The 27,012-nt window shown below is 43.7% G+C and overlaps 1 protein-coding gene across 4 annotated transcripts in view; it reads right to left on the bottom strand.

Annotated features, from left to right (window-relative positions):
- DCAF12 (DDB1 and CUL4 associated factor 12) overlaps positions 1-17,069 on the bottom strand; it is a 44,144-nt gene extending 27,075 nt beyond the window's left edge. For all 4 annotated transcript variants that reach the window (XR_014817774.1, XM_084979875.1, XM_021064687.2 and 1 more), the window contains exons 1-2: positions 16,736-17,069; positions 15,138-15,392 (exon numbers count right to left, since the gene is read on the bottom strand). Coding sequence is in view for 3 of the 4 variants with exons in the window: in XM_084979875.1 (XP_084836001.1) it covers positions 15,138-15,392; positions 16,736-16,813 (333 nt within the window). In the remaining variant the exon portion in view is untranslated. The remainder of the gene's footprint in view (positions 1-15,137; positions 15,393-16,735) is intronic.
- Between the last annotated feature and the right edge of the window lie 9,943 nt (positions 17,070-27,012).

The raw sequence follows: 27,012 nt of genomic DNA, 5'->3' as shown, positions 1-27,012 counted from the left end.
TGCTTTTATCTAAATACAAACCCCATGTTCTACCGCCAAGTGATATACCATCCAATCAGAAAAACAGGATAAACAAAAAACTGACCAACTAACCTGATTTTACACAAATCCTCATTTCTTCCTATGGGGGGTGGAAATTGATTCCTACAGTACTCAAGGATTCTAATAATTAATGTATAGATTACTCAGAAGAAAACAGTATCTCTACAAGACATTTTTAGCTTTTTATTCCCCAGGGCATTTCCAGGCATAAGGCCATCTACTCAGAATTAACAGGAAGACTTTTCCCTAAATTGCAAAGTACTGGAGAGCAGATTGTCCTTACAGGCTAATTAATTATCTGGTATATTAAGAGATTATAAGCGTTTAATAATAACAGTATTAAAACAATGATAACATAATTTCTTTTCTTTCATTCTTACTTCCCGAGCACAAAGACTAAATGATAATATGGTTATGTATTTACCCACTGAAAAGCTAGATCTCTCTCTAGGTATTATTTTGAGCTCCAAAACACTTGGGTGGCTGAGAGGGGAAACTCTCTTTGCCCTGTATCCTATCACTTCCATATTCCATACCTGCGGCCCTAAAAAGAAAAAAAAATACTTAAAATAGTAAGTCTAGTTACTTCTGTTGCTTCCTGCTTTCCCTAGGCACTTTCTTCTCTCTTTTTTTTTTTTTTTTTTTTTTTTTGTCTTTTGTCTTTTGTCTTTTTTGTTGTTGTTGTTGTTGCTATTTCTTGGGCCGCTCCCGCGGCATATGGAGGTTCCCAGGTTAGGGGTTGAATCGGAGCTGTAGCCACCGGCCTACGCCAGAGCCACAGCAACGCAGGATCCGAGCCGCGTCTGCAACCTACACCACAGCTCACGGCAACGCCGGATCCTTAACCCACTGAGCAAGGGCAGGGACCGAACCCGCAACCTCATGGTTCCTAGTCGGATTCGTTAACCACTGCGCCACGACGGGAACTCCCTAGGCACTTTCTTCTTGTCTTCTTTTGCCAGTTCATCATCTTTTTATTTTTTGGTCCGTGCGTGCAGCATGTGGAAGTTCCTGGGCCAGAGAGGAAACCCACACCACAGCAGCAACCAAAGCCACTGCAGTGACAATGCCAGATGCGTAACTCCAATCCTTCTTCTTCTTCGTCTTTTTGCCATTTCTAGGGCCGCTCTCACGGCATATGGAGGTTCCCAGGCTAGGGGTCCAATTGGAGCTGTAGCTGCCGGCCTACACCAGAGCCACAGCAACTCGGGATCCAAGCCTCATCTGCAACCTACAGCTCACGGCAACAATGGATCCTTTAACCCACTGAGCAAGTCCGGGGATCGAATCCACAACCTCATGGTTCCTAGTCGGATTCATTAATCACTGAGCCACAAAGGGAACTCCAAATCCATCTTCTCCTAAGTTGATGCATATTTGATTTCTGATTGCTCAGGCTTTTGTTTCCCAAGCATGACCCAGGAATCATCTGTATCACAATCACTTGAGGTGTGTGTTAAAAATGAAAGTTTCTCAGATTTCCCTTGTGGCGCAGTAGGTTAAGGATCCAGCACTGCCACTACTGTCGAGCTGGTTCCAGGGCTCCCCACCCCCACCACCAAAAAACTTCCAAAAAACCAAAAAACTTGATTCAGTAGCCACTTGGATGTAATCAAATCTTATTTCTGCACCTTGAGGAAGCCCTTGACGAATGGTTATTTTCTTTATATGCCTATTGCTTGTCTCAATGGACAAAGCAAGAATTTTGCCTGTTTTATTTTTAAGTCATATCTTAGCCTAGGTCGTTAGTTTGCAGTTTTCTGGGGCCTCTTTATTACTGTAAACTTAAGTCAGAAATATTAGTAAGTTTAGGTCATTTTGTATATTTGGACACAGAGATTCACTGGTTGAATCTAGGCTCCGTTTCTTTCTAGATTTGTGCGCTTAGACAAGACAGATATCTTCTCCTAAACTTTTTCTTTCACCTGTAAAATAAATGGAGAGGGAGTTCCCGTTGTGGCATAGCAGAAATGAATCCGACTAGGAATCATGAGATTGCGGGTTCGATCCCTGGCCTCGCTCAGTGGGTTAAGGATCTGGCGTTGCCCTGAGTTGTGATGTAGATCATAGACAATACTTGGCTCTAGCGGGGCTATGGCTGTGGCGTAGGCCGGCAGCTGTAGCTCCTATTGGACCCCTAGCCTGGGAACCTCCATATGCCATGGGTGCAGCCCTAGAAAAGGAAAAAAGACAAAAAAAAATTAAAAATAAAATAAAATAAATGGAGTGAGTAGTACCTGATTAGCAGAGTCATGAAGAAAATTAAATAAAATGTTGGTTAGCACAGTGCCTAGAACACCTGCTCAGTAAACTGATGATATTAACTAATGGAAGTAAAGGAGAAGGAGGAAGTGGTGGCAGCAGTTTGATGGTTCTAGTCTTTAGGTGTATTTCTAGCCAAATTCAGGTAAACTTTAGAAGTGAGTGTGTTTCTACCCGTAAATGGCTATTTCCTGTATGTCAGACACATCCCAAATAGCTTAAACATTTCAAAATAATTCATTTAGATGTCATTTATATAAGAGGAAATACAATTGGTAAATTATAGGAAATTATATTTAATTTCATAAGAGGAATACAGATAAATGCAAAGTATTCTGTGTGTGCAAATGAAAGATCAAGTGTTACTCAGTTCTGATAAGATATGGTAGAACAGGTAGTATATATGTTGCTGCTAAAACTCCCCCCCTTTTTTTTGGCTTTTTAGGTCAGCGCCCTCAGCATATGGAGGTTCCCAGGCTAGGGGTCAAACTAGAGCTACGGCTGCTGGCCTATACCACAGCCACAGCAAAGCAGGATCTGAGCCACATCTGCAACCTATATCATAGCTCATGGCAACAACAAATTCTTAACCCACTGAGCGAGGCCAGGGATCGAAACCGCAACCTTCTGGTGACTAGTCAAGATTCATTTCTGCTGCGCCGCAATGGGAACTCCCTAAAACTCTTTTATGAAAGTAAATTGGCATTACTTTTCAAAAACCTGGAATGTATTATTTGTTGAATGAAGAGCCTAAAAATATGATACCCTCGTGACCTATCATTTTCAGACTTTGGGATTTATCCAAAGGAAGAGAGAAGTCTTTTTTATCAAAATAATTATTGGAAGCTATTTTATCCAAATGCTAACAACAGAGTACTTAAGTAATTTATGGTAAATCAAATTTCTACATGATGATATGCAGGTATTGACCTAATTGTGAAGAGTCTAATAACATGCAGAGCTTTTGATATTGCTAAATGTAATGAGACACAGGATTCTGTCTCTGCTGATTGTAGCTATGAACAAGTATGCTCGCATGTGGTTAAGGACTAAACAGGAATTTGACAAATGAAAAACAGGTTTGAAAAGGGATCGGATTCTGAGCAATCTTTCTTGTATTTTTAATTTCTATTACTGTAGATAAAATATTGTCAATAAACCTTTTTTTTTTTTTTTGGGTCTTTTTAGGGCCACATCTGCAGCATGTGGAAGTTTCCAGGCTAGGAGTCGAATTAGAGTTGCAGCTGCCGGCCTACTCCAATGCCAGATCTGAGCCACATCTTCAACCTACACCACAGCTCATGGCAACACTGGATCCTTAACCCACTGAGCAAGGTCAGGGATCGAACCTGCATCCTCATGGATACTAGCTAGTCAGGTTCGTTTCCACTGAGCTCCAGTGGGAACTCATTTTTTTTTTAATTATAGTTGAATCAACTATAATTAAAAAATTAAAAAAATAAATTACAGTTGATTTGCAATGTTGTGCCTAGACTATCTTATTACTAACATTCTGTAAGAAGTTAGCCTGCCAGGGACATCCCAGCAAACCTCTGCTCTCAGGAACTTGGGTTTCCCCATCCTCCAAGTCTACAGGGCTATAGGAACAGGCCCTAAATTCACCAGGGACCATGCTGCCAAGCATGTGACTCTACTCTGCAGATGCGAAAGATGATTAACAGGATTATTTATTATTAAAGGCTAGACATGAATCAGAGGGAAAAGAAAAAGTTACCTAAAAGTAATTGGAACTGCAGCTGCTGGTCTACACCACAGACACAGCAGATCTGAGCAGTCTGCGACCTACACCATGGCTTGGGCCAATGCTGGATACTTAAGCTACTGATGAGGCCAGGGATCGAGCCCATGTCCTCATGGATACTAGTTGGATTTTTTACCGCTGAGCCACAATGGGAACTCCCTACAGTACAGGTTTAAGCCCTGGCCTGGGAACTACCATATGCCATGAGTGTGCCCCAGCAAAAAGGGGGGAGGCGCCCAGTTCATGTAAGAGAAAAACTGCCCACTTCAAGCCCTGCAGCAGCAGTTCTCAACTGGAGGCATAATGTTTGACAATGCATGTATGTGTGCCTGTGTACACATGTGCCCGATTGTCACAATAACTGAGGGAGCAGGGTAGGGGGGCATTGCTGGCATTTATGGAGCAGCAGCTAAGAATGTGAACTATCTAGCAGTATGAGGTAAAGTCCCAAAGAAAGAAGAAAACACCAAAAAACCATCGACATTCTTGTTGAGAAAAGCTGCCCTAAAATTCTTGAATCCTTCCATAAATGAGCCTGCTATTCAAGGCCCCCAGAAAAATTTAAATTTTTATTGAAGTATAGCTAATTTACAACATTAGTTTCAGGTATACAACAGAGATTCAAAATTTTTACAGCTTATACTTCATTTAAAGTTATTATAGGGAGTTCCATCGTGGCGCAGTGGTTAACGAATCCGACTAGGAACCATGAGGCTGCGGGTTCGATCCCTGCCCTTGCTCAGTGGGTTAAAGATCCGGTGTTGCCGTGAGCTGTGGTGTAGGTCGCAGACGCGGCTCAGATCCCGCGTTGCTGTGGCTCTGGCGTAGGCTGGCAGCTACAGCTCCAATTAGACTCCTAGCCTGGGAACCTCCCATATGTGGCAGGAGTGGCCCAAGAAATGGCAAAAAGACCAAAAAAAAAAAAGTTATTATAAAATAAATGGTTGTACTTCCTGTGTTGTATGATATATCCTTTTAGCTTATTTTATATAGTTTGTATCTCTTAATCCCCTACATCGTGCCCTTCCCCACATCCCTCTCCTCCCAATGGCAACCTCTAGCTTGTTCTCTATATCTGAGTCTATTTCTGTTTTGTAAATATTTTTTTAGATTCCATATATATATATGTATAGCGATAACATACAATATTTGTCTTTCCCTGACGTACTATACTAAACATAATACCCTCCTGGTCCACCTACATTGTTCCAAAAGTGGCAAAATTTCATTCTTTTTTATGGTTGAGTAGTAGTATTCCACAGTGTGTGTGTGTGTGTAGGTTGCTTCCATATGATGGCAATTGTAAATAATGCTGTCATGAGCACTGAGGTGCATATATCTTTTTGAATCAGTGTTGTTTTTTGTTTTTGTTTTTTTTTTTTCTTTTTTATGGCCACATCTGTGGCATGTGTAAGGTCCTAGGGGCTGAGTAAGAGCTTCAGCTGATCCCTTTGCCACAGCCACAGCCACACCAGATCCGAGCTGCATCTATGACCTACACTGCAGCTTATGAATGCTGGATCCATAATCCACTAGGCGAGGCAAGGGATCAAACCTGCATCCTCTGGGAGTCTACATCAGGTCCTTAACCCACCAAGCCATAATGGGAACTCCTGAATTAGTATTTCTGTTTTCTCTGAGTATATACCCAGGAATGGAATTGCTGGATTATATATGGTAGGTATATTTTTAGGAACCTCTATACCGTTTTACATAGCAGTTGTACCAATGTATGTCCCAGCCAACAGCATACGACAGTTCTTTTTTCTCCACATCCTGACCAATATTTGTTATTTATGGCCTTTTTGAAAATACCCACTCTCAGGTGTGAGGTAGTATCTCATTGTGGTTTTGATTTGCATTTTTCTGGCAACTAGAGACACTGAGCATTTTTCATGTGCCTGTTGGCCATCTGTATGTTTCTGGGAAAATGTATATTTAGGCCTTCTGCCCCAATTTTTTTTTTGGGGGGGGAGGGCATGCCTATACCATGCACAAGTGCCCAGGCCAGGGATTGAACACCGCACCAATAACAATGCCAAATCCTTAACTACCGGGCCCCCAGGGACTTCCCCCTTTTGCCTGATTTTTAATCAGGTCATTTGTTCTTTTAATATTGAGTTGTATGAGCTGTTTATATAATTTGGGTATTAACCCCTTCTTGGTCATATCATTTGCAAATATTTTCTCCCATTCAGTAGGCTGTCTTTTTGATTTGTGGATGGTTTCCTTTGCTGTCCAAAAGCTTTTAAGTTTAATTAAGTCCCATCTGCTTGCTGTTACTATTTGTCTCATGAGATATATCCAAAAAATAGTACTATGATTTATGTAAAAGAGTTTTCTACCTCTGTTTTCTTCTAGGTGTTTCATGGTTTCTGGCCTTAAGCTTAGGTCTTTAAACTATGTTGAGTTTATTTTTGTATAAGGTATGAGAAAACATTTTAATTTCATTCTTTTACATGGAGCTGTTTGGTTTTCCCAGCAGGAATTTTCACTGAAGAGACAGTCTTTTCCCTACTGTATATTCTTGCCTCTCGTAGATTAATCGATCATATTAAGTCCTGCATGTGTCAGGCACTAATATTCTTTTTTTTTTTTTTTTCTTTCGGTCTTTGTCTTTTAGCTTTTTCTAGGGCCACTTCCACAGCACATGGAGGTTCCCAGGCTAGGGGTCTAATTGCAGCTGTAGCTGCCGGCCTACGCCACAGCCACAGCAATGCAGGATCCACGCTATGTTTGTGACCTACATTACAGCTCACAGCAACGCCAGATCCTTAACCTACTGAGCAAGGCCAGGGATCGAACCCGAAACCTCATGGATCCTAGTCGGATTCGTTAACCACCGAGCCACGACGGGAGCTCCAGGCCCTAATATTCTCGACCATTTATTCCCTCACATACAGAGGATAACCCAAGTCTCAACACACTACATGAAACAGGATTCCTGGAGCCCATACCTATGTTAATCCATGCAAGGCCTTCTTAAGATGAAGTCAGAAAGGTGCAGACAATTTTAGCACCATCACACATAAACTTATTCCTACTGATCCTTTTCCTAAAGCCTTACAACATCAATTAGCTTTACAAAGAACTTTAGATTTCTGAAGCACTTCCATAATGATTTTTTCTTTCCTTTTTTTCTTTTTTTTTTTTTGCTTTTTAGGGCCACACCCACAACACATGGAGGTTCCCAGGCTAGAGGTCAAATCAGAGCTGCAGCTGCCAGCCTACATCAGAGCCACAGCAACACAGGATCTGAGCTGCATCTGCAACCTATACCACAGCTCACGGCAAAGCTGGATCCCTTATTCACTGAAGGAGGCCAGGGATTGAAAGTGCAACCTCATGGTTCCTAGTTGGATTCATTTCCAGTGCACCACAATGGGAACTCCTGCACAATGATTTTCAATCCAGAAACACTTCTGCACATGTGCCCCAGCAGAATGAACTTGCCAGGACAGCAATTCTATCACTTCTCTATCTAAAATCTTCCTCTCAAGAGAGTCAAATATTCTGAAATAAGATAAAGACTAATTCTGGAATAACTCTATTTCTTAGCAAAGAATAATCATATGCCATTTAAAATACTAAAACCTAATTAGCAAGTTACTATCCTAACTACAAAATATAGACAAATCATACAGATAAGAATGCTGTTAACCTGAAACGTACATTTGGCCAGACACAAGGAGTCCCATAAGGATTTTAAAGCATTCTCTAAAAGGTTGTAACCCACCTGGGAAAATAAAATAGTATGACAAAGGAAAGAATAAAAAATTTGGTGAGGAGTTTCTGTTGTGGAGCAGTGGAAATGAATCTGACTAGTATCAATGAGGATGAGGGTTTGACCCCTGGCCTCACTCAGTGGGTCAGGGATCTAGCATTACCATGAGCTGTGGTGTAGGTCGCAGACATGGCTTGGATCCCAAGCTGCTGTGGCTGTGGCGTAGGCCGACAGCTGCTCTGATTCGATCCCTAGCCTGGGAACTTCCATATCCTGCAGGTGTAGGACTAAAAAGAAAAAAAAAAATTGATTCGGAGCAAAACTCCCACATTTTTCCTTTGTTTTGTTTCCCTGTGTCTCAAAGTGAGTTTCATATTCTGCTCTAATGAGTTCAAGAATCTGAACATGTAAACTCAGAAATACAACATTACAGTTATCTTTTCTCAACCCTGGTAGCTACTATCCTACCCTACCCCCAAAATGAGACTTCTCCAAGTGCCTCTTCTCATCTGGCAGCAAACTGCAACCCAAGCTCATCTTGTTTGCTTCATTATGATCCATCAAGCCTATCTGTGAAGTCAGCAGTGTGCCTCCGACTAATACTTTGGGAGATGCTGAGAAAGATAAAAGCAGCTGACACCCAGGAGTTAGACTGCTACTATCAGTTAGGCCTTAGTGTCTCGGTGAAAATTAATTTCACAGGAGATTTTCCTGCAAAAGTCCTATTTCCTTAAGCCTTTTCCCAAATCACTGCTGTAAATCCTTTCTAACACCCTCTTTTTTTGTTGTTTTGTTTTTTGTTGTTGTTGTTTTTGTCTTTTTGCCTTTTCTAGGGCTGCACCCACAGCATATGAAGGTTCCCAGGCTAGGGGGTCTAATCGGAGCTGTAGCTGCCAGCCTATGCCACAGCCACAGCCACAGCAACGCCAGATCTGAGCCTCATTTGTGACCTAAGCCACAGCTCACGGCAACACCGGATCCTCAACCCACTGAGCGAGGCCAGGGATTGAACCCGCAACCTCATGGTTCCTAGTCGGATTCCTTAACCAGAGCCACGACCAGAACTCCCCCTAACACCCTCTTACTGACTGGCTTCATGGTTCCCTATGGTGGAGGTTCTCCCTTGCTGCAAGCAACAACTGTGTCTACTATACGTGAGTGAGTCCCTAGGAGCAAAAAATGGTAAATAAGAGTTCACATCTAAAATTAAATACCTTTGGAAGTTTCATTGTGGCACAGTGGAAACAAACCCATGAGGATGCCAGTTCGATTCCCTGGCCTCGCTCAATGAGTTAAGGATTTGGCAGTGCTGTGAGCTGTGGTGTACTGCAGATGCAGCTCAGATCCTGCATTGCTGCAGTTGTGGCGTAGGCCAGCAGCTGTAGCTCTGATTTGATCCCTAGCCTGGGAACTTCTGTATGCTTTGAGTGTAGCCTTAAAAAGCAATAATAATAACAATAAAATAATAAAAACAAAAAACAAAATTAAATATCTCAAACTCTGCACACATTATCTCTCTGCCTGTCATTAATCTTCCCAAACTGACCCCTCTCAAAATATCCACTTTCTTAAATTGTTCTTGAGGGAGTTCCCTTCATGGTTTAGTGGTTAACAAACCTGACTAGGATCCATGAGGATTCAGGTTCAATCCCTGGCCTTGCTCAGTGGGTTGGGGATCCAGCATTGCCTTAAGCTGTGGTGGCACAGACATGGCTCAGATCTTGTGTTGCTGTGGCTGTGGCGTAGGTTGGCAGCTGCAGCTCCGATTCCATTCCTAGCCAGGGAATCTCCTTATGCGGGTGCAACCCTAAAAAAAAAAAATTGTTCTTGGTACTCTCCTGGTTTTCCTCTGACCTCCTTCCTCCCCCTGTAGCAGTTCTTTCTGTCCTATAAATGTAGGTGTTATTCTCCAAAGTTCTGCTCTTAATCCCCCAACAATACCACTGGTTCTTGCTCATTTCTGATTCACAGTATTCCCCTTGAAAATCTAATGAAATCTATGGACCACTCCCCGCATCATCCTCCCCACATCAGGCCCAGAAAACATACAAATAGTAACATTTTCAAATTTCAGGGAAGGTTTATAGAAACCAAGAGTGATTTCTCTACCCTCTCTTCCCCAGCAACAGAACAATTTCAATAATCCCTTATACACATGACTCCTAAACCATGAACTTTAATCTTTTCCCCTCTCAAACTTCTACTAATTGAAAGCACAAAACTAAACATTTTCCCTTCAAATCTGCTCAATATTCCCGCTTGCTATCCTTCCAGTTACCCAGATTCAAGACATTAGTACCAACTGTGACTTACTCCTCTGAAGGGATTAAATATATAGGTTATTATCTATAGATTCTACCTTTAAAGTGGTTTTTTTTTTTTTTTTTCTAAAATGTCTTAATACCCGTTTCCTCTTTACCTTCACCCTGACACTGTCCTGGTTTTGCTCCTTATGATTCTCGTCCATACCACTACTAGCATCCTATAATTGCTCTCTCAAACACTACTCTAACCACTTAAAATCCCTGGGCTTCCCTCTCCATTCCCCAAGGAAGAAAATTTTAGCTTGACTTCCAAGGGCCTCCACAATTTGTTCCTAATAAACCTTTCCAACCTTAATCTCACAATTCTCTTCTAGGAACCTAAAGCTTTTATCACACTGGATTCTCAATATTCCTCATAAACAGTTGATACTGTCTCCATAAAAACCCAAACTCTGGTTTCTCTTTAAAAGGAAAAACAAAAACAAAAACAAAAAACCAACACTAGACCAAAATTCCTACAAGGCAACAACTGACTGGAGCTAAGAATACCTTCTCTAGGAGTTCTCACTGTGGCTCAGCAGGATAAGAACCCGACTAGTATCTACGAGGATTCTGGTTCAATCCTTGGTCTCGCTCAGTGGATTAAGAATCCAGAGTTGCTGTGGCTGTGCTGCAGGCCAACAGCTGCAGCTCCGATTCAACCCCTAGTCTGGGAACTTCCATATGCTATAGGTGTGGCCCTAAAGAGGGGGGGCGGGGAGAAAAAGAATACTTTCTCTAGCTCTCTGCAATCCGCACTACTTACTGTCTGTACCTGGAAAGATTCTCTTCTTTAGCTTTTTTGTATGCCTCTGTACGAAACCTGAATTTGTAACCCTAACCAGGAAAATATACGTACCTATCCTGGTACCCAAACCCAGATTCAATTAAGGTTATACCACCTCTCCTCTTTAAATAATTTAGTAAAAATATGAGTGTCCTATGGGAATTCCCATTGTGGCTCAGGGGTAATGAATCTGACTAGTATTCATGAGGACGGGGGTTTGATCCTTGGCCTCGCTCAGTGGTAATTAATCTGACTAGTGTTCACGAAGACAGGGGTTTGATCCTTGGCCTCACTCAGTGGTAATTAACCTGACTAGTATTCACGAGGATGGGGATTTGATCCTTGGCCTCGCTCTATGGTTTAAGGATCCAACACTGCCATGAGCTGTGGGTAGGTTGCAGATGCTGCTCAGATCCTGCATTGCTGTGGTACAGGGCGGCAGCTGCAGCTCTGATGTGACCCCTAGCCTGGGAACTTTCATATGCCTCAGGTGCATGCCCCCCCAAAAAAAATAGAGTGTCCTAATATTATTAATGATTAAAACATAAGCTGGCCAGCTTATTTCTGTGCTTACTGGGCCGAGGGCATTCAGGGAGGTTGAATGGAGTGCCCCTAGTTTGAGTGTTAGCTCACAGAACAGGTAAACTCCCACTTCAGGAAATAAGCTACAGAATAATTTACAGTATCTCTGCTGCTTTTTATTATTTATTTTATTTTACTTTTTCTTCTGCTTTTTTCACAGAGGATGACCCATTGCCTCAGCAAACATGCCTATACTATAGCCCCAAGTCAGTTAACATGGAAATACCTGTTAGCATCTGTGTACATTTGGTTAAATGCTCATCATCACCAACAACAGCCAAGAGAAAAACAGCTTCTAATCTGCAGATACATATTAACAGGTTATTTTATTCATTTTTTAATTTATTCTTTTTAGGTTCATACCTACGGCATATGGAAGTTCTTAGCCTAGGGGCTGAATTGGAACTGCAGTTGCCAGCCTATACCACAGCCACAGTTTGTGGCAATGCCGGATCCTTAACCCACTGAGGGAGGCCAGGAATAGAACCCACATATTCATGGATACTAGTTGGGTAATGAACCCACTGAGCCACAATGAGAATTCCCTAAAAAGTTATTTTATTTATTTATTTATTTATTTTTAGGGCCACACACACTGCATGTGTGGCATATGGAAGTTTCCAGGCTAGGGGTCTAATCAGAGCTACAGCCACCAGCCTACACCACAGCCACAGCAACACCAGATCCACGTCGTGCCTGCAACATACACCACAGCTCATGGCAGTACCAGATCCTTAACCCACTGAGTGAGGCCAGGGATCAAACCCGCAACCTCATGGTTCCTAGTCAGATTTGTTTCTGCTGCACTACGATGAGAACTCCATAAAAAGTTATTTTAGAATATAAATAGCTGTGGTATACTTTTCTTGCTGAATACATTTAAATCATTTCATCGATGGTAAAATTTCAATACATCAAAACTTAATTTACTGAGAATCCAACATGAACTTCTCCCTCCACAAAACCTTCAGGTATTATCCAAAGATAGTTGTAAACATTTAAATAAATTTCCTTTTAAACTGAAAGAAGTCATAGGAAGTGCCACGAGCATGGGGAAAGACTTTGGATTAATTATCACCACTACTGTTTCTGAATAAGTAAGCTAATGCTAACTTGAAATATTTCCTAAGATATATACAGCTACCTTCTCGGCACTAGATAGTACCACTCCCATTTCACAGAAGGGAAAACAAAGGCACAGATAAGGGAATCATTTGCCAAATATCACAAAAGTTCAGAGAAGAGAAGTGTTCCTGGCTCACTATTAGGTTCTGAAAGCTAAGCAAAGAAAAACACTAACTATAAGAAGAAAACAACCCTCCAGTTAAACACAAGTCATGAGGACACAGAAAGACAAAAAGAAGTAGGTATTAAGAGTGGGTTAAATCACTACTACCTAACATTATTCTCACCTTCAAAACAGTGTTAATAAATTCAAGAAGCAGTAGACTATAATGACTAATTCAATTTAAAATTCATCAACATTTTCTGGGCAAAACACTATGAGGGTTTGTGTGCGGTGTGGAATGAATTCCTCTAAATGGAAGACTTTTTTTCTACTCCAAGTGACAATGATGACAGGTCTCTTAATCCAAGAGTGATGGCCTGAGAGACTAGGAAAAGGAAGTTTTGTAGAAGGCTGCCACACTACTTAGTTTTGACAGGCTTCTTCATAACAAGCAGCCTTCAACAGAAGAGGAAATGAAAGCTTGCCCTCAACCACCATGGTATTATTTCCTTCCTTAAAACTCAGGTTTAGGAGTTCTCTTGTGCAGTGGGTTAAGGATCTAGTGTTGTCACTGCAGCAGCTTGGGTTCCACTCTTGGCCCAGGAACTTCCACATGCCATGGGCGTGGCCAAACACAAAAAACAACTCATGTTTAAATCCTTGCCTATGTCCTTTATAAACACTTCTCCTAGTACTTAAGACTTTCTTGATCTAGAGCCATCCTCTCTTTCAACTGATCCAAGATATGTTTCTGCCCAGGGTTAATTTACCCCGCCATTATGACATTTCTTGTCTATTCATACAGGATGAGGTGAAAACAGAGAGCAGCTGGGCCTACATTTCATCTTTTCCCACAAGTTATTCAGAATCATCTCCCACCTGCAGGCTCTGCCTTTTCTCACTTGGCATTATTTGTGCTATTTGTTTTTTTGTGGGGGGTTTTTTGTTTGTTTTTTGCTTTTTAGGGCTGAACTTTTGGCATATAGGAGTTCTCAGGCTAGGGGTTGGATCGAAGGCACAGCCACTGGCCTACACCACAGCCACAGCAGCGTGGGATCCGAGCTGTGTCTGCCACCTGAGCTATAGCTCATGGCAGTGCCAGGTCCTTAACCCACTGATCGAGGTCAGGGATCACACCGGCATCCTCATGGATCCCAGTCTGGTTTGTTGACCGCTAAGCCATGATAGGAACTCTGCAATTGTGCTATTTGTGCTCTTTTGTTACAATCATATCCACAACATCAATTATGGATTGACTTATTTTATCCAGGCTTGTAAATGCCCTGGTTAAATTTACTGATGAAATGTCCCCTTCATTCACTTATAACTGTCTTCTAAGTCATTCTATGTAAAAATACTCCACTCACGGCATGTTCAATTTTTCTCTCTTTTTACTCCTTTTCAGAACGCTACTTTGCAAAGGTCAAACACTGACATCCTAAAACATACCACTAAACATACCTGCCTTCCCTTTCCCATGGGAAATACATTTTTAGATTCTACCTCCTAAAAGAATATTTGTCTTATTCCTACCTTCAGTCAAGTGCAATTTAAAATACTTCTGGAGTTCCCATTGTGGCACAGTGGTTAACGAATCCGACTAGGAACCATGAGGTGGCGGGTTCGATCCCTGCCCTTGCTCAGTGGGTTAACGATCCAGCGTTGCTGTGAGCTGTGGTGTAGGTTGCAGAGGCGGCTCGGATCCCGAGTTGCTGTGGCTCTGGTGTAGGCTGGCAGCTACAGCTCCGATTCGACCCCTAGCCTGGGAACCTCCATATGCCACGGGAGCGGCCCAAGAAATGGCAAAAAAAATAAATAAATAAAATACTTCTACATATGCCCTTAGGCTAGCAGACAACACCTAGGTTTTTACTGTCCTGTATCCTGGAGTTCTCACTGTGGTGCAGCAGAAATGAATCCAACTGGTATCCATGAAGACAAGGGTTTGATCCCTGGCCTCGTTCAGTGGGTTAAGGATCTGGCATTGCCATGAACTGTGGTGTAGGCCTGCAGCTGCAGCTCCAATTCAGCCCCTAGCCTAGGAACTTCCATATGCCACGGGTTCAGCCTTTAAAAAAAGATGGCAGAGCAAAACATATATCCTATATCCTGAATGATGCCCTGATCATCATTCTTTCCTGTCTTTCCTCCTAGGCCTCTGACTTAAAAAACAAAGAAGAAGAAAATCTAGAAGCAGTGGCATACCTACATGGCAAGAGACCTAAAGAAATAGACTCCTCTGAAGATTTATCAGAAATGAGGTATGGAAGTAAGAAAACAAATAAAAAAAGAGAAAAAGTCATGAACAGATAGGAGTGAATGGAGAGGAGAATAAGGCAATGTCCTCCCAAAAGAACTAATGGGGAAAACCAGCAGTGAGTGATCCTAGAGCATGTGGAGCCACATATCCAGGACTAAGAGACACTTAACCCATCCCAGACACTTACCGTGTTGCATTTTGTGCCACACACCACTTGCCTATGATTTAGCCACTGAGATGCAAACACTTTATTGAGGGTCCCAAGGTGAAACTCTCTTTCCTTCAGGAGACTGGGAAGTTGCTGTGCTGCATAACCATGCAACACTCGAGAGTAGTTGGTTTCATTCTGTAGCCTGACTTCTCGGTTCTTCAGGTAGTACACTAAGGATCTCTTCACTGGGGGGAGTCTTTTCCTTTTGTGCAGTGAATGATCCCAGCCAAACTGTGGAAAGCAAAATTAAAAATCAAGGCTTTTGCTACCTTTGTCAGATGGAGAGATCCTACTGTATTAAGGAACTCAACAAAAATTCTTTCTGCAGGATTTACATACAACAGAAACACAATACTAGGAGTTCCCATTGTGGTGCAGTGGTTAATGAATCCGACTAGGAACTATGAGGTTTCGGGTTCAATACCTGGCCTTGCTCAGTGGGTTAACGATCTGGCGTTGCTGTGGCTCTGGTGTAGGCTGGCTACAGCTCCGATTCGGCCCCTAGCCTGGGAACCTCCATATGCCACGGGAGCAGCCCAAGAAATGGCAAAAAAAAAAAAGACCAAAAAAAAAAAAATACAATACAAAACAAAAGACAGCAAAGTCAATCTAAAGTCCAGTTTAACTCTCCCAACATTGAAAAGATGCTGCTCATAGTCAAACCTACCTACAGGAAACAAGGGCTGAAAGACAAGGACATGAAAGCAGAAAAAAGGACAAAAGAAAACTAAGTCTTCTTAGAAGTGAAGGATTCAGGTATCTAAAAGTACCTGAGTACTTTTGATAGGGGAGGGAATAAAGGGCAGAGACAGACCTGGACTACATCTCTAATGGCCCCCTTCTCTGTCTCGGCCTGCACTCCCTGCAGAGCATAGAAGGTGCAGCCCAAGGAGCCTGACTAGGATCCCAGGTCTTTCAGGCAATGGCCACCTTCCTGTCACCAGGTCCATGCTCCAGACAGTTGAAAAATTTGAAAAATTAAACACCAAAGGGGTGGCAGGCATGGGAAATCTGAGTCTGAATACCACCACCAAGGTCTTCCCTGCCAAAGAGAGCTGGATAGGAGTGATACCTGAAAACTGCTGTCTCTCCTAGGCGTCCAAGTACCAAAAGACCCAGCTCAGGGCTTGAGGATCCTTAGGGAGGCTCATTCCTATATGAGATACGCAATCATCTCCGCTTCCCCCGGCCACTGGAAGGGGGGCTTAACTTTCCCTTCACGTATTTGTGGGAGGTTTTGTTCCCTTCCTTCGATTCCTTTTGATCCCCTTCCTTTAAACCCAGATTGCTTCTCCCCAAACCCCACTCCCGGCTGCAGGCCTCCCTGGAATATACCTCATTCTCATGTTCCCCTTTAGCTCCTCAGCCCTGCGGTCTTTCTGCTTTCCAGTGAACTCCTAAGGGCCCATCCCTGATTCTACAGACCGAGGTTCTGCTCTTCCCCTCCACCTCCAGCTCCCCCCCTCCAAACCCCCGACTATAGATCTTGGACCCCGCTAAGGTTTCCTCATCTGCGAACCCTATTCCCTAGGTGTCTCGGTCTAATCACCCGGCTCCCACTTCTCAGCCCTCACCTGTGGGCCCTGAGCGTCGCTCCCAGCTCCCGGCGAGGCGGGCGCTTTCCGCTTCCTGCTAACTGCTTTCCGGGCCATAGTGGGCAGCGCCGCGGCGGCCCCGCAGCCACATGGGGCGGGGGAAGCGTGGGGGAGCAAGAAGGCGGGTCATATACTGGGCCCCGGGGCCGCGCACCTTAGCGCGCTCGGCCCGGAAAATGACCCGGACCCCGGGCGGCAGTAGAAAATAAGGAAGGTAAGCAGAAGGGAAGGAGGGAAGGAGGACTGGGGCCGGGAAAGGGAAGGGAAAGGGGAAGGGGAGGCAGGAACCCGAAGCTTTACGACGACGGAGTCTGGAAAGGACGGCGAGCGGCTGGAACCAAAACACCCCTCCCCTTCGCCCGCGCTCCGTCACCCTCGCGCAGCCGCACTTGGCAGCACGTCGTCTAGGAGACGCGGTCGGGACTAGGGGGCGGGGTTTGGGGTTCGCAGTAGAGTTTGTGGCTGTTGCTTAACCCCACCCTCCCCGCCCCCCGCGCCGCGCTCCGGACATTTTTCAACCGCCGTCTGACGACCGCTGGAGATGTGCGACTTGCGGGTAAAGGAATTTAGGTTCTACCCGCCGACTTCACCGCCCTGCGCGCCCGCTTGCCCAGCGCAGGCACCTCGCTCGGAGAAGGAATCCCTCCTAACACGCCTTTACCCCGCAGTCGCTTCTGGTTATCTCCTTTTGAAGGCTGCACGTTTCCCCGAACTCTATTAAACCGAGCCCTGGCTCCAAGGATTGGACACTTCGGGAAGAGGCATAACTACCCTCTCCCGCCACACCCACTCTCGACCCCGCAAGGTGGAGTCCGGCTCGAAATCCACAGCAGTTTGTTCAGACTTTCACACTGTAGAGAACTTGTCCGGCCCTGCCCGGGTTCCCCCACCAACACCATCCCAGGGGCCTCTGGCTGCCCTCTCCCCAACTCCTGGGGTGCTCTTGGGCTTCATTTTCCACCCGGTCTTCTCCCTCCCTCGGCTGCCCCCCCCCCCCCCCGTCGCTGTACTAACCGCAACAGCCTTCCAGTCACCTCTCCCTTAGCTGCTGCGTGGGACCTCACTGCCCTTTAGCGTCCCACTACCTCCTGGCCGCACTGTCTTTTGTGCTCTACGAAATAGGCCTCCCTCCGTGATTTATATTTCTTAGTCTCCCATGCAGTTCTAAGCTAAGGACTGGAACAGAGGTCTGTCTGCCACTCCCTGCTTCTCTCTTGGGGCCCAAGTTGCGTCTCCATCAGGGCAGATTGGGTGAAATTCTAAACCACCGAGAAGAGTGGCCTTTGACCTGTCAGTATAGTTAAAGCTGGCATTGGTCACCGGACAAGCGCTCTTCCTTCAGAATCACCCTTGCCTCCGTTTTCAGAAGATTGTGTAGGGATTTGAGTGCCAGCCCCCACTTTGCTCAGATAAAGAAATCCTTTGAGGAAGCAGGAAGCTCTTGCTTGGCTTGGGGCTGACTGGCCTCAGGCTTTAGTGCCCAGTTACCTGCTCATCCATCCCTTCAGGCTTCAGGCCTCATACCTGCAGGGAGCTCTGTTGGCCCATCTGAAGTTCTGCCTACAAGGAGATTTGGATTTGTTTTCCAAGCCGAACCAAAAACCAGATTGAGACAGTGTCTTCCGCCATCCCAAGTCAGCACTGCAGCTAATCCCTAATGCCACCTCGGGAAAGGCAGCCCCATCTTACTTAGTCAGGACTATCTCTTCAGAGACATACACCCAAGTGGGTCAGCAGTGGGTCAGCATTCCTTTTTTGAGCCAGTTGTTCCAGTTCTGTCTTGCCTCACAATGCTCTGGATGACCCAGGAGCCCATTGGCCAAGAGTCTGGAATTCCTTTGAGAATCTCTAAGCTAATGCTTGGCTGCATTTGAATCTTGGTCTCTGTTCATGTCAGAGGTCTTAGGCTTATCCTCAAGCTTGGTGCACTTCATTTTGACATCCCAGGAACTATCCCTGAATGCAGAGCTCACCATTTCTGTGGGAACAAAATAGAATGAAGATTTATTTGGAAGTTTAAAAGTTTATAATTGCTTTTAAAAGACTGATAATACCAAGAATTGGTGAGAAAGTAGAATGATTAGAACTCTCGAGTGGGTGTGTAAATTGGCACAAACAATTTGGAAAAAATCTGTGGCAGTACCTACCAAAGCTAAATACATGTACCCTATCATCAAGCAGCTCTACTTTGTTTTTTTGTTTTGTTTTGTTTTGTTTTGCGATTTCTTGGGCTGCTCCCACAGCATATGGAGGTTCCCAGGCTAGGGGTCAAATCGGAGCTGTAGCCGCCGGCCTACACCAGAGCCACAGCAATGTGGAATCCGAGCCGCATCTGCGACCCACACCACAGCTCACAGCAACGCCGGATCCTTAACCCACTGAGCAAGGCCAGGAATCAAACCCACAACCTCATGGTTCCTAGTCGGATTCGTTAACCACTGAGCCATGATGGGAACTCCAAGCGGTTCTACTTTGTAAACCCAAAAGAAATGAATGTTTATGTCCACCAAAAGTCATTTACAAGAATATTCATAGCAACTTTATTCAAAGTAGGCCTAAATTGGAAATAGTTCAAATGGCAATCAATATTAAAAAAGATAAACTCAGGATTTCCATGAATTTATCAGGCTCGATAATTTACTATAATGGCTCGCTGAACTTGGAAATAAAAACTATTACTGGTTTATTATAAAAGATATTGTAAAGGACACACATAAACAGCTAGATGAAAAGTTTCATAGGATGAGATCTGTAAGGGTCCTGAGCACAGGAACTTCTGTCCCCAGAAAGTTTGGTGTGTGCCACCCCCATGGCATGTGGATATGTTCACCAACTTGGAGCTCTCCAAACCTTATAGTTGAGGGTTTACATGGAGGTTCTATTGCGTAGACATGATTGATTAAATCGTTAGCCATTGGTAATTAATTCCCTGTCCCTCTCCCTTTCCTAGACATTGGGAAGGTGGTGCTGAAAGTTCCAATGCTCTTGGAGTTCCTGTTGTGGCTCAGAAGATTAAGAACCAGACTAATATCCATGAGGATGTGGGTTCGATCTGTGGCCTTGCTCAGTGGGTTAAGGATCTGGCATTGCCATGAGCTGTGGCATAGGTCGAAGATATGGCTTGGATCTGGCATTGCTCTGGCTGTGGTGTAGGCCAACAGCTGCAGCTCTGATAAAACCCCTAGGCAGAACTTCTAATTGCCGAAAGTACAGCCATAATAAGAGAAAAAAAAGAATGAAAATTCCAAAGCTATAATGAAAGGTTTGTTCCTCTGGCAACTAGCCTCCATCCTAAATATATCTAGGGGCCCATCTTGAGTCATCCCATTAACATAATTTCAAATACCAAAAGGGAGTTATGAATAGCAAAAGCTGCTCCTCTTAGCATTATCGCTTATGAATTACAAGAGTTTTAGGTGCTCTTGTGCCATGCACCAGGGATAAAGACTAACTAACTATATATATATTTCTTATTATATCACAATATTACAGTAATAGAAGTCAGAATAGTCATTATTCTTTGTGGTTACTAGCTGGGAAGAGAACCCAAGGAGGCTTCTGCCGTGCAGGCAATTTCCATAGCTTGATCTTGTGGTGATGTGTGTGTGTGTGTCTTTAAGGGCCACACCTGTAGCATATGGAGGTTCCCAGGCTAGGGGTTGAATCAGAGCTACAGGTGCTGGCCTACGCCAGAGCCACAGCAACTTGGGATCTGAGCCACAGCTCACAGCAACATCAGATCCTTAACCCACTGAGTGAGTACAGGGATCGAACCCGAGTCCTCATGCTAGTTGGGTTCGTTAACTGCTGAGCCACAACGGGAACTCCCTCTTGTGATTATACTAGTGTATGCATGTGTAAAATTTTGTCAAGTGTACATTTAAAATTTGTGCAGTTTAGGAGCTCTCTTGTGGCACAGTGGGTTAAGGATCTCTCAGTTGTCACTGAAGTGGCTTGGGTCGCTGCTGTAGCTTGAGTTAGATCCCTGGCCTGGGAACTTTCACATGCCACAGATACAGTGGAAAAAAAAAAAAGATTTGTGCAGCTTATGTAAGTATACCTCAATATAAAGAAACTCAGCCCTTAGCCTGGTAATTTCCATATGCTGAAGGTGCAGCAGAATAAAGGGAAAAATAAATAAATACATACACATTCTAAATTATCTCACCTGGGTTCTTCTGTACTTTCTAAGAGACCATCAGACTAGGAAGGGGAAAAATTTAAAAACCGTAACTGTAGGCTGGAATGAACTTGAGAGGACACTGAATTCAATGTATTGCCCTCAACTTTATAAATAGAACACAACAAAAATACCCTCTAGACAGATGAAAATCTGAGAATCACCTTTGTCTCTCCCAGTTCTTACATCCTCTCCTCACACACGCTCATGCATCTATTCCATCACCGTCTAAGTATCTTGAGTCAATTGACATCTCTCCATTACTCTAGTCCAAGTCTATCACCTACTGGTCACACCACTTGTGAAAGTCTCCTCAAAGGATCACCAGCATCTACTCTGATCTCTTTTGTTATTCTGTTTTGCGTTATGCAGATAATTATCTTTTTTTTTTTTTTTTTTTTTTTAAGGGCTGCACCCACGCATATGGAAGTTACCAGGCTAGGGGTTGAATGGGAGCTACAGCTGCCAACCTACACCACAGCTACAGCAACTTGGATCTGAGCCACATCTGTGACCTACACCACAGATCACGGCAATGCTGGATCCTTTACCCACTGAGCGAAGCCAAGGATCGAACCCAAATCTTCCTAGATACTAGTCGAATTTGTTTCCCTTGTGCCACAAGAGGAACTCATTATCTTTTTGAGGCATTCCCGTCATGGCGCAGCGGAATTGAATCTGACTAGGAACCATGAAGTTGCAGCTCAGATCTGATGTGGCTGGCCGGCAGCTATAGCTCCGATTAGACCCCTAGCCTGGGAACCTCCTTATGCTGCAGGTGCGGCCCTAAAAAGCAAAACAAAACAAAACAAAACAAAAAAACAAAAAAACAAAAAACACCACACACACACACAAAACAAAACTTTTTGAATGCAGATTTGAACAAAGTCATTTCCAGTCTCACCTCCAAGTTAACATTCATCAATGTCTTTCTCTTGCTCTTTGGATATGTTAAAATCCTTAATCTGGCCTATTAGACCCTGCATGATCTGGTTACTAACTTGATTCAAGCCACGTCTCATATCATATTCTTTCTTCTTTCTCAGTTCCAGCCATCCTGGCCCTCTTTTTTTCTTTATTTTTTTGGCCATGCCTATGGCATGCAAAAGTTCCCAGGCCAGGGATGGAATCTATGTCACAGCAGTGACTTGAGCCACAGCAGTGGATTAACCAGGGAACTTCCATATTGGCCTTATTTTAATCCTTCCTAACCAAAATACTTTCTCTTGCCACAAGGCATGAGTACAGCTTTATCTCTATTTGATTCACTTTTTTTTTTTTTTTTTGCTTTTGTTTTTTAGGGCTACACCCTTAGCATATAAAAATTCCCAGGCTAGGAGTTGTTTCCGAGATGCTTCTGCAACCTACACCACATCTCATGGCAACGCTGGATCCCCAACCCACTGATCGAGGCCAGGGATCGAACCCACATCCTCATGGATACTAGTTGGATTCCTTTCTACTGAACCACAACAGGAACTCCCTGGTTCACTCTTTCTGCCTTTTTTTTTTTTTTTTTTTGTCTTTGTCTTTTGTCTTTTTAGGGCCACACAAGCGGCATACGGAGGATCCCAGGCTAGGGGTGGAATCAGAGCTACAGCTGCTGGCCTACGCCAGAGCCACAGCAACATGGGATCCGAGCCGCATCTGCGACCTACACTACAACACAGCTCACGGCAAAGCCGGATACTCATCCCACTGAGCAAGGCCAGGAATCAAACCCGTTACCTCATAGTTCCTAGTCGGATTCGTTTACCACTGAGCCACGACAGGAACTCCAAGCCTCTCTTTGCTAATTGTAATACTTAGTCATGCTTCGGATCTCAGTTAAAATATTATTTCCTCAGGAAAGTGTTCCCTGACTCCTTGACTAGTTATCCTCCCCCTCCCCATTATTCAGTTTCATAACACCATTTGTTACTACTTATAACACTTAATTGGAATTTTACATTTATGATTATTTGATTAATGTCTTTGTCCCCCACTAGAACCTAAGCTCTAGAGCAGAGACTATGGCTATTTTTGCTACCATTACGTCTTTTTTTTTTTTTTTTTTTTTTTTTTTTGCCTTTTCTAGGGCCACTCCCATGTCATATGGAGGTTCCCAGGCTAGAGGTCTAATCGGAACTGTAGCCGCCGGCCTACACCATAGCCACAGCAATGCAGGATCCGAGCCACATCTGCAACCTACACCACAGCTCACGGCAACGCTGGATCCTTAACCCACGGAGCAAGGCCAGGGATGGAACCCACAACCTCATGGTCCTAGTTGGATTTGTTAACCACTGAGCCACGATGGGAACTCCTGTTGAATAAATGGGGAAATTAATGAATGAATGCATTTTGAAACTTCCTCCCCAGATTAAGAAATGCCCTTTATTTGTCCACTCATTCCAACATCGATTAGAATCCTTTGTTCTTAGTAAATAATTTCTTGGACTCAAGCATCTTTTTCTATGACTGGCCTCCTACCATCTCTCATCTTTCAGCCTAGCTAGGACACTCTTCCTCTTTGTCCCCACAGGACCTTTTCATGGATCATTTTCACACTGTATTTTAATGGTCTATTTTCTGCACTATGTCTGTCTCTCCCACTAGCTTGAAAGCTACTCAAACAGAGGACACCTTTATTTAGTTCTATAGAAAGATGAATCTCTAGTTCCTAGAAAGACATCTAGCTTTTTTTGTTTTTTATTGAAGTATAGTTGATTTACAATCTTGTGTTATAACTATGGACGTATTTTATGCATTCCCTAAATTTTGAATGATTGAAGAGTAAGTCGAAGAAATATTTTACAAAGTCCTCTAGGAGTTCCCGTCGTGGCACAGTGGTTACTGAATCCAACTAGGAACCATGAGGTTGCGGGTCCAATTCCCTGGCCTTGCTCAGGATCTGGTGTTGCCGTGAGCTGTGGTGTAGGTTGTAGACGTAGGTCGGATCCTGCGTTGCTGTGGCTCTGGCGTAGGCTGGTGGTTACAGCTCTGATTAGACCCCTAGCCTAGGAACCTCCATACGCAGCGGGAGCAGCCCTAGAAAAGACAAAAGGACAAAAACAAACAAACAAACAAACAAAAAACCAAAGTCCTCTAGATATGGTCATGGTAGAGTTAACCATAGGTATAACATGTTTCCAGAACCTTGCGTACATCTATTTATTTATTTAAAATAGCTTTTTTGAAGTTCCCATTCTGGTACAACGGGATTGACGGTGTCTATAGCTGAGGCCTATGTTACAAGCCCAGTTTGGATCTGATCCCTGGCCTGGGAACTCCATATACTTTGGAATGGCCACAAAAGGAAAAAAAAAAAAAAAAAAAAAAAAAAGCTTTTTTTTTTTTTCTAATTAAGAAAATAACATATGCTCAAATTAGTAACTTGGAAAGCAAGGGAAGAAAATAAATATATAAATAACAAGGCATCTGTAATTCCATCTTCTCGATAACCACCATTTACAGTTTTTGGATTTGGGGTTTTTTTTGTCTTTTTCCAGCAGCACTCGTGGCATATGGAGGTTCTCAGGCTAGGGGTGGAATCGGAGCTGTAGCTGCCGACCACAGCCACAGCAACGCCAGATCTGAACCATGTCTGTGACCTACACCACAGCTCATGGCAATGCAGAATTCTTAACCCACTGAACAAGGCGAGGGATTGAAACTGTGTCCTCATGGATGCTGGTCATATTCGTTTCCACTGAGCCATGACAGGAACTCCCCACTGTTTACTGTTTTTGGGGGGGGGGGGTTTGTTGTTGTTGTTTGTTTTGTCTGCACTCACGGCATGCAGAATTTCCCAAGCCAGGGATTGAACCCGAGCTCCAGCAGTGACAACACCAGATCTTTAACTCACTGAACCAACAGGGAACTCTGCACTGTTTACATCTTGATGTGTGATCTTGCAGTTTTTTTGTTTTTTTTTTTTTTTTTTTTTTTGGTCTGTACTTGTTTCTGTGCCTATTCATTCTTTTCAAAGATGACTTCAGGAGTTCCTGTCGTGGCGCAAGAGAAAGGAATCCGACTAGGAACCATGAGGTTGCAGTTTCCATCCCTGGCCTTGCTCGGTGGGTTAAGGATTCGGCGTTGCCGTGAGCTGTGGTGTAGATCTCAGACATGGCTCAGATCTGGTGTTGCTTTGGCTGTGGTGTGGGCTAGCAGCTGTAGCTCCAACTAGACCCCTAGCCTGGGAACCTCCATATGCTGTGGGTACGGCCCTCAAAAGACAAAAAGACAAAACAAACAAACAAACGAATGAATTCCTATATTCTTTTTTTGTTGTCTTTTTAGAGCCACACCTGCAGCATATGGAGGTTCCCAGGCTAGTGGTCGAGTCGGAGCTCTAGCCACCAGCCTACACCACAGCCACGGCAACGCCAGAACCTTAACACGCTGAGCAAGGCCAGGGATCGAACATATCCTCATGGATACTAGTCAGGTTCATTAACCCCTGAGCTCTGATGGAAACTCTGAATTCATATATTCTTCACTTTCACCCCTCCAAATCATTCCTTGTAGCCATTCCATCACAATAAAATGTGCTGCAGGAAGCGCATCAATGGGCAGGAGACCCAGGACGTGCTCACCTCTTACCTTCTCTTTGTCTTGGTCTCACCAGAAAGAATAAATAACAAGAAATACTATAAAATACTTTGGACAAATTGAATTGTGTTCTTGCTTAGTAACAGTAATTTCTCTTGTTTATTTGCATAGATTCCTTAGAACAAACAAAGCAGATGTTGCCAAAACACATTTCCTTTAATGTGTTGGATCTAATCAACTGTATTTCCTGGCAAAGAGCTCAGGAGGAAAGCATTTTTGTTAGAAAAAGTACTTGGGGGAGTTCCTGTCGTGGCGCAGTGGAAACGAAACTGACTAAGATTCATAAGGACACAGGTTCAGTCCCTAGCCTCACTCAGTGGGTTAAGGATCTAGCGTTGCCAAGAGCTGTGGTATAGGTCACAGATGTGGCTCAGATCTTGAGTTGCTGTGGATATGGCATAGGCCAAAGGCTATGGCTCAGATTTGAACCCTAGCTGGGAACCTCCATATGTCTCGGGTGCAGCCTTAAAAAGACAAAAAAAAAAAAAAAAAAAGAAAGAAAGAAAAAAAGAAAAATTTTAATTCATACAGAGCATAATAAAGCATAGTAAGAAAAGAGACCTGGGAGTTCCCGTCATGGCACAGTGGTTAACGAATCCGACTAGGAACCATGAGGTTTCGGGTTCAATCCCTGGCGTTGCTCAGTGGGTTGAGGATCTGGCATTGCTGTGAGCTGTGGTGTAGGTTGCAGATGTGGCTTGGATCCCTCGTTGCTGTGGCTGTGGTGTAGGCCATCGGCTACAGCTCCGATCCCACCCCTAGCCTGGGAACCTCCATATGCCGTGGGAGCAGCCCTAGAAAAGGCAAAAAGACAAAAAAAAAAAAAAAAAGAAAGAAAAGAAAAGAGACCTGGAAGACATAGAAACATGAACTGGCACAGATGGTAAGTGCTTACTAACTGCTCCCTGGTGATGTAAAAGATGTTAGGAGTCTCCAGGGCATGTGAATGATAACAATTTCACACATGTAGAAATATTTTTCAGGTCCTGAGGCATAGATTATTAAAGGTGGGAGATATTATGACTCAAGTTGAGTCAATTAAAATAAAAAACAACTCCCAACAAACAATTATATGACCAGATGGCTTCACAGGTGAATTCTAACAAAGATTTAAAGAAGAGTTAACACCTATTCTTCTCAAATTATTTCAAAAGACTGAAAATGAAGGAATGCTTCCAAACTCATTCTATATGGCCAGCAATACCCTGGTACCAAAATCAGACAAAGATACCACACAAAAAAATATTTATAGGCCAATATCACTGGTGAACATGTACGCAAAAATCCACCATAAAGTATCAGCAAACAAAGTTCCCATTGTAGCTTGGTGGATTAAGAACCTGATGTAATCTCCATGAGGATCCAGGTTTGATCACTGGCCTCGCTCAGTGGGTTAAGGATATAGTGTTGCCCCAATCTGCAGTGTATGTCACAGATAGGGCTCGAATTGGGTGTTCCTATGGCTGTGGTATAGGCCTGCAGC

This window comes from Sus scrofa, chromosome 10, assembly GCF_054392235.1.
Source record: "Sus scrofa isolate SSC_HxYL_T2T_F1_AM1 chromosome 10, Sscrofa_HxYL_maternal_Yorkshire_Landrace_v2.0, whole genome shotgun sequence".
NCBI lineage: Eukaryota > Metazoa > Chordata > Mammalia > Artiodactyla > Suidae > Sus > Sus scrofa.
This window is presented reverse-complemented; position numbering and strand designations above follow the sequence as displayed.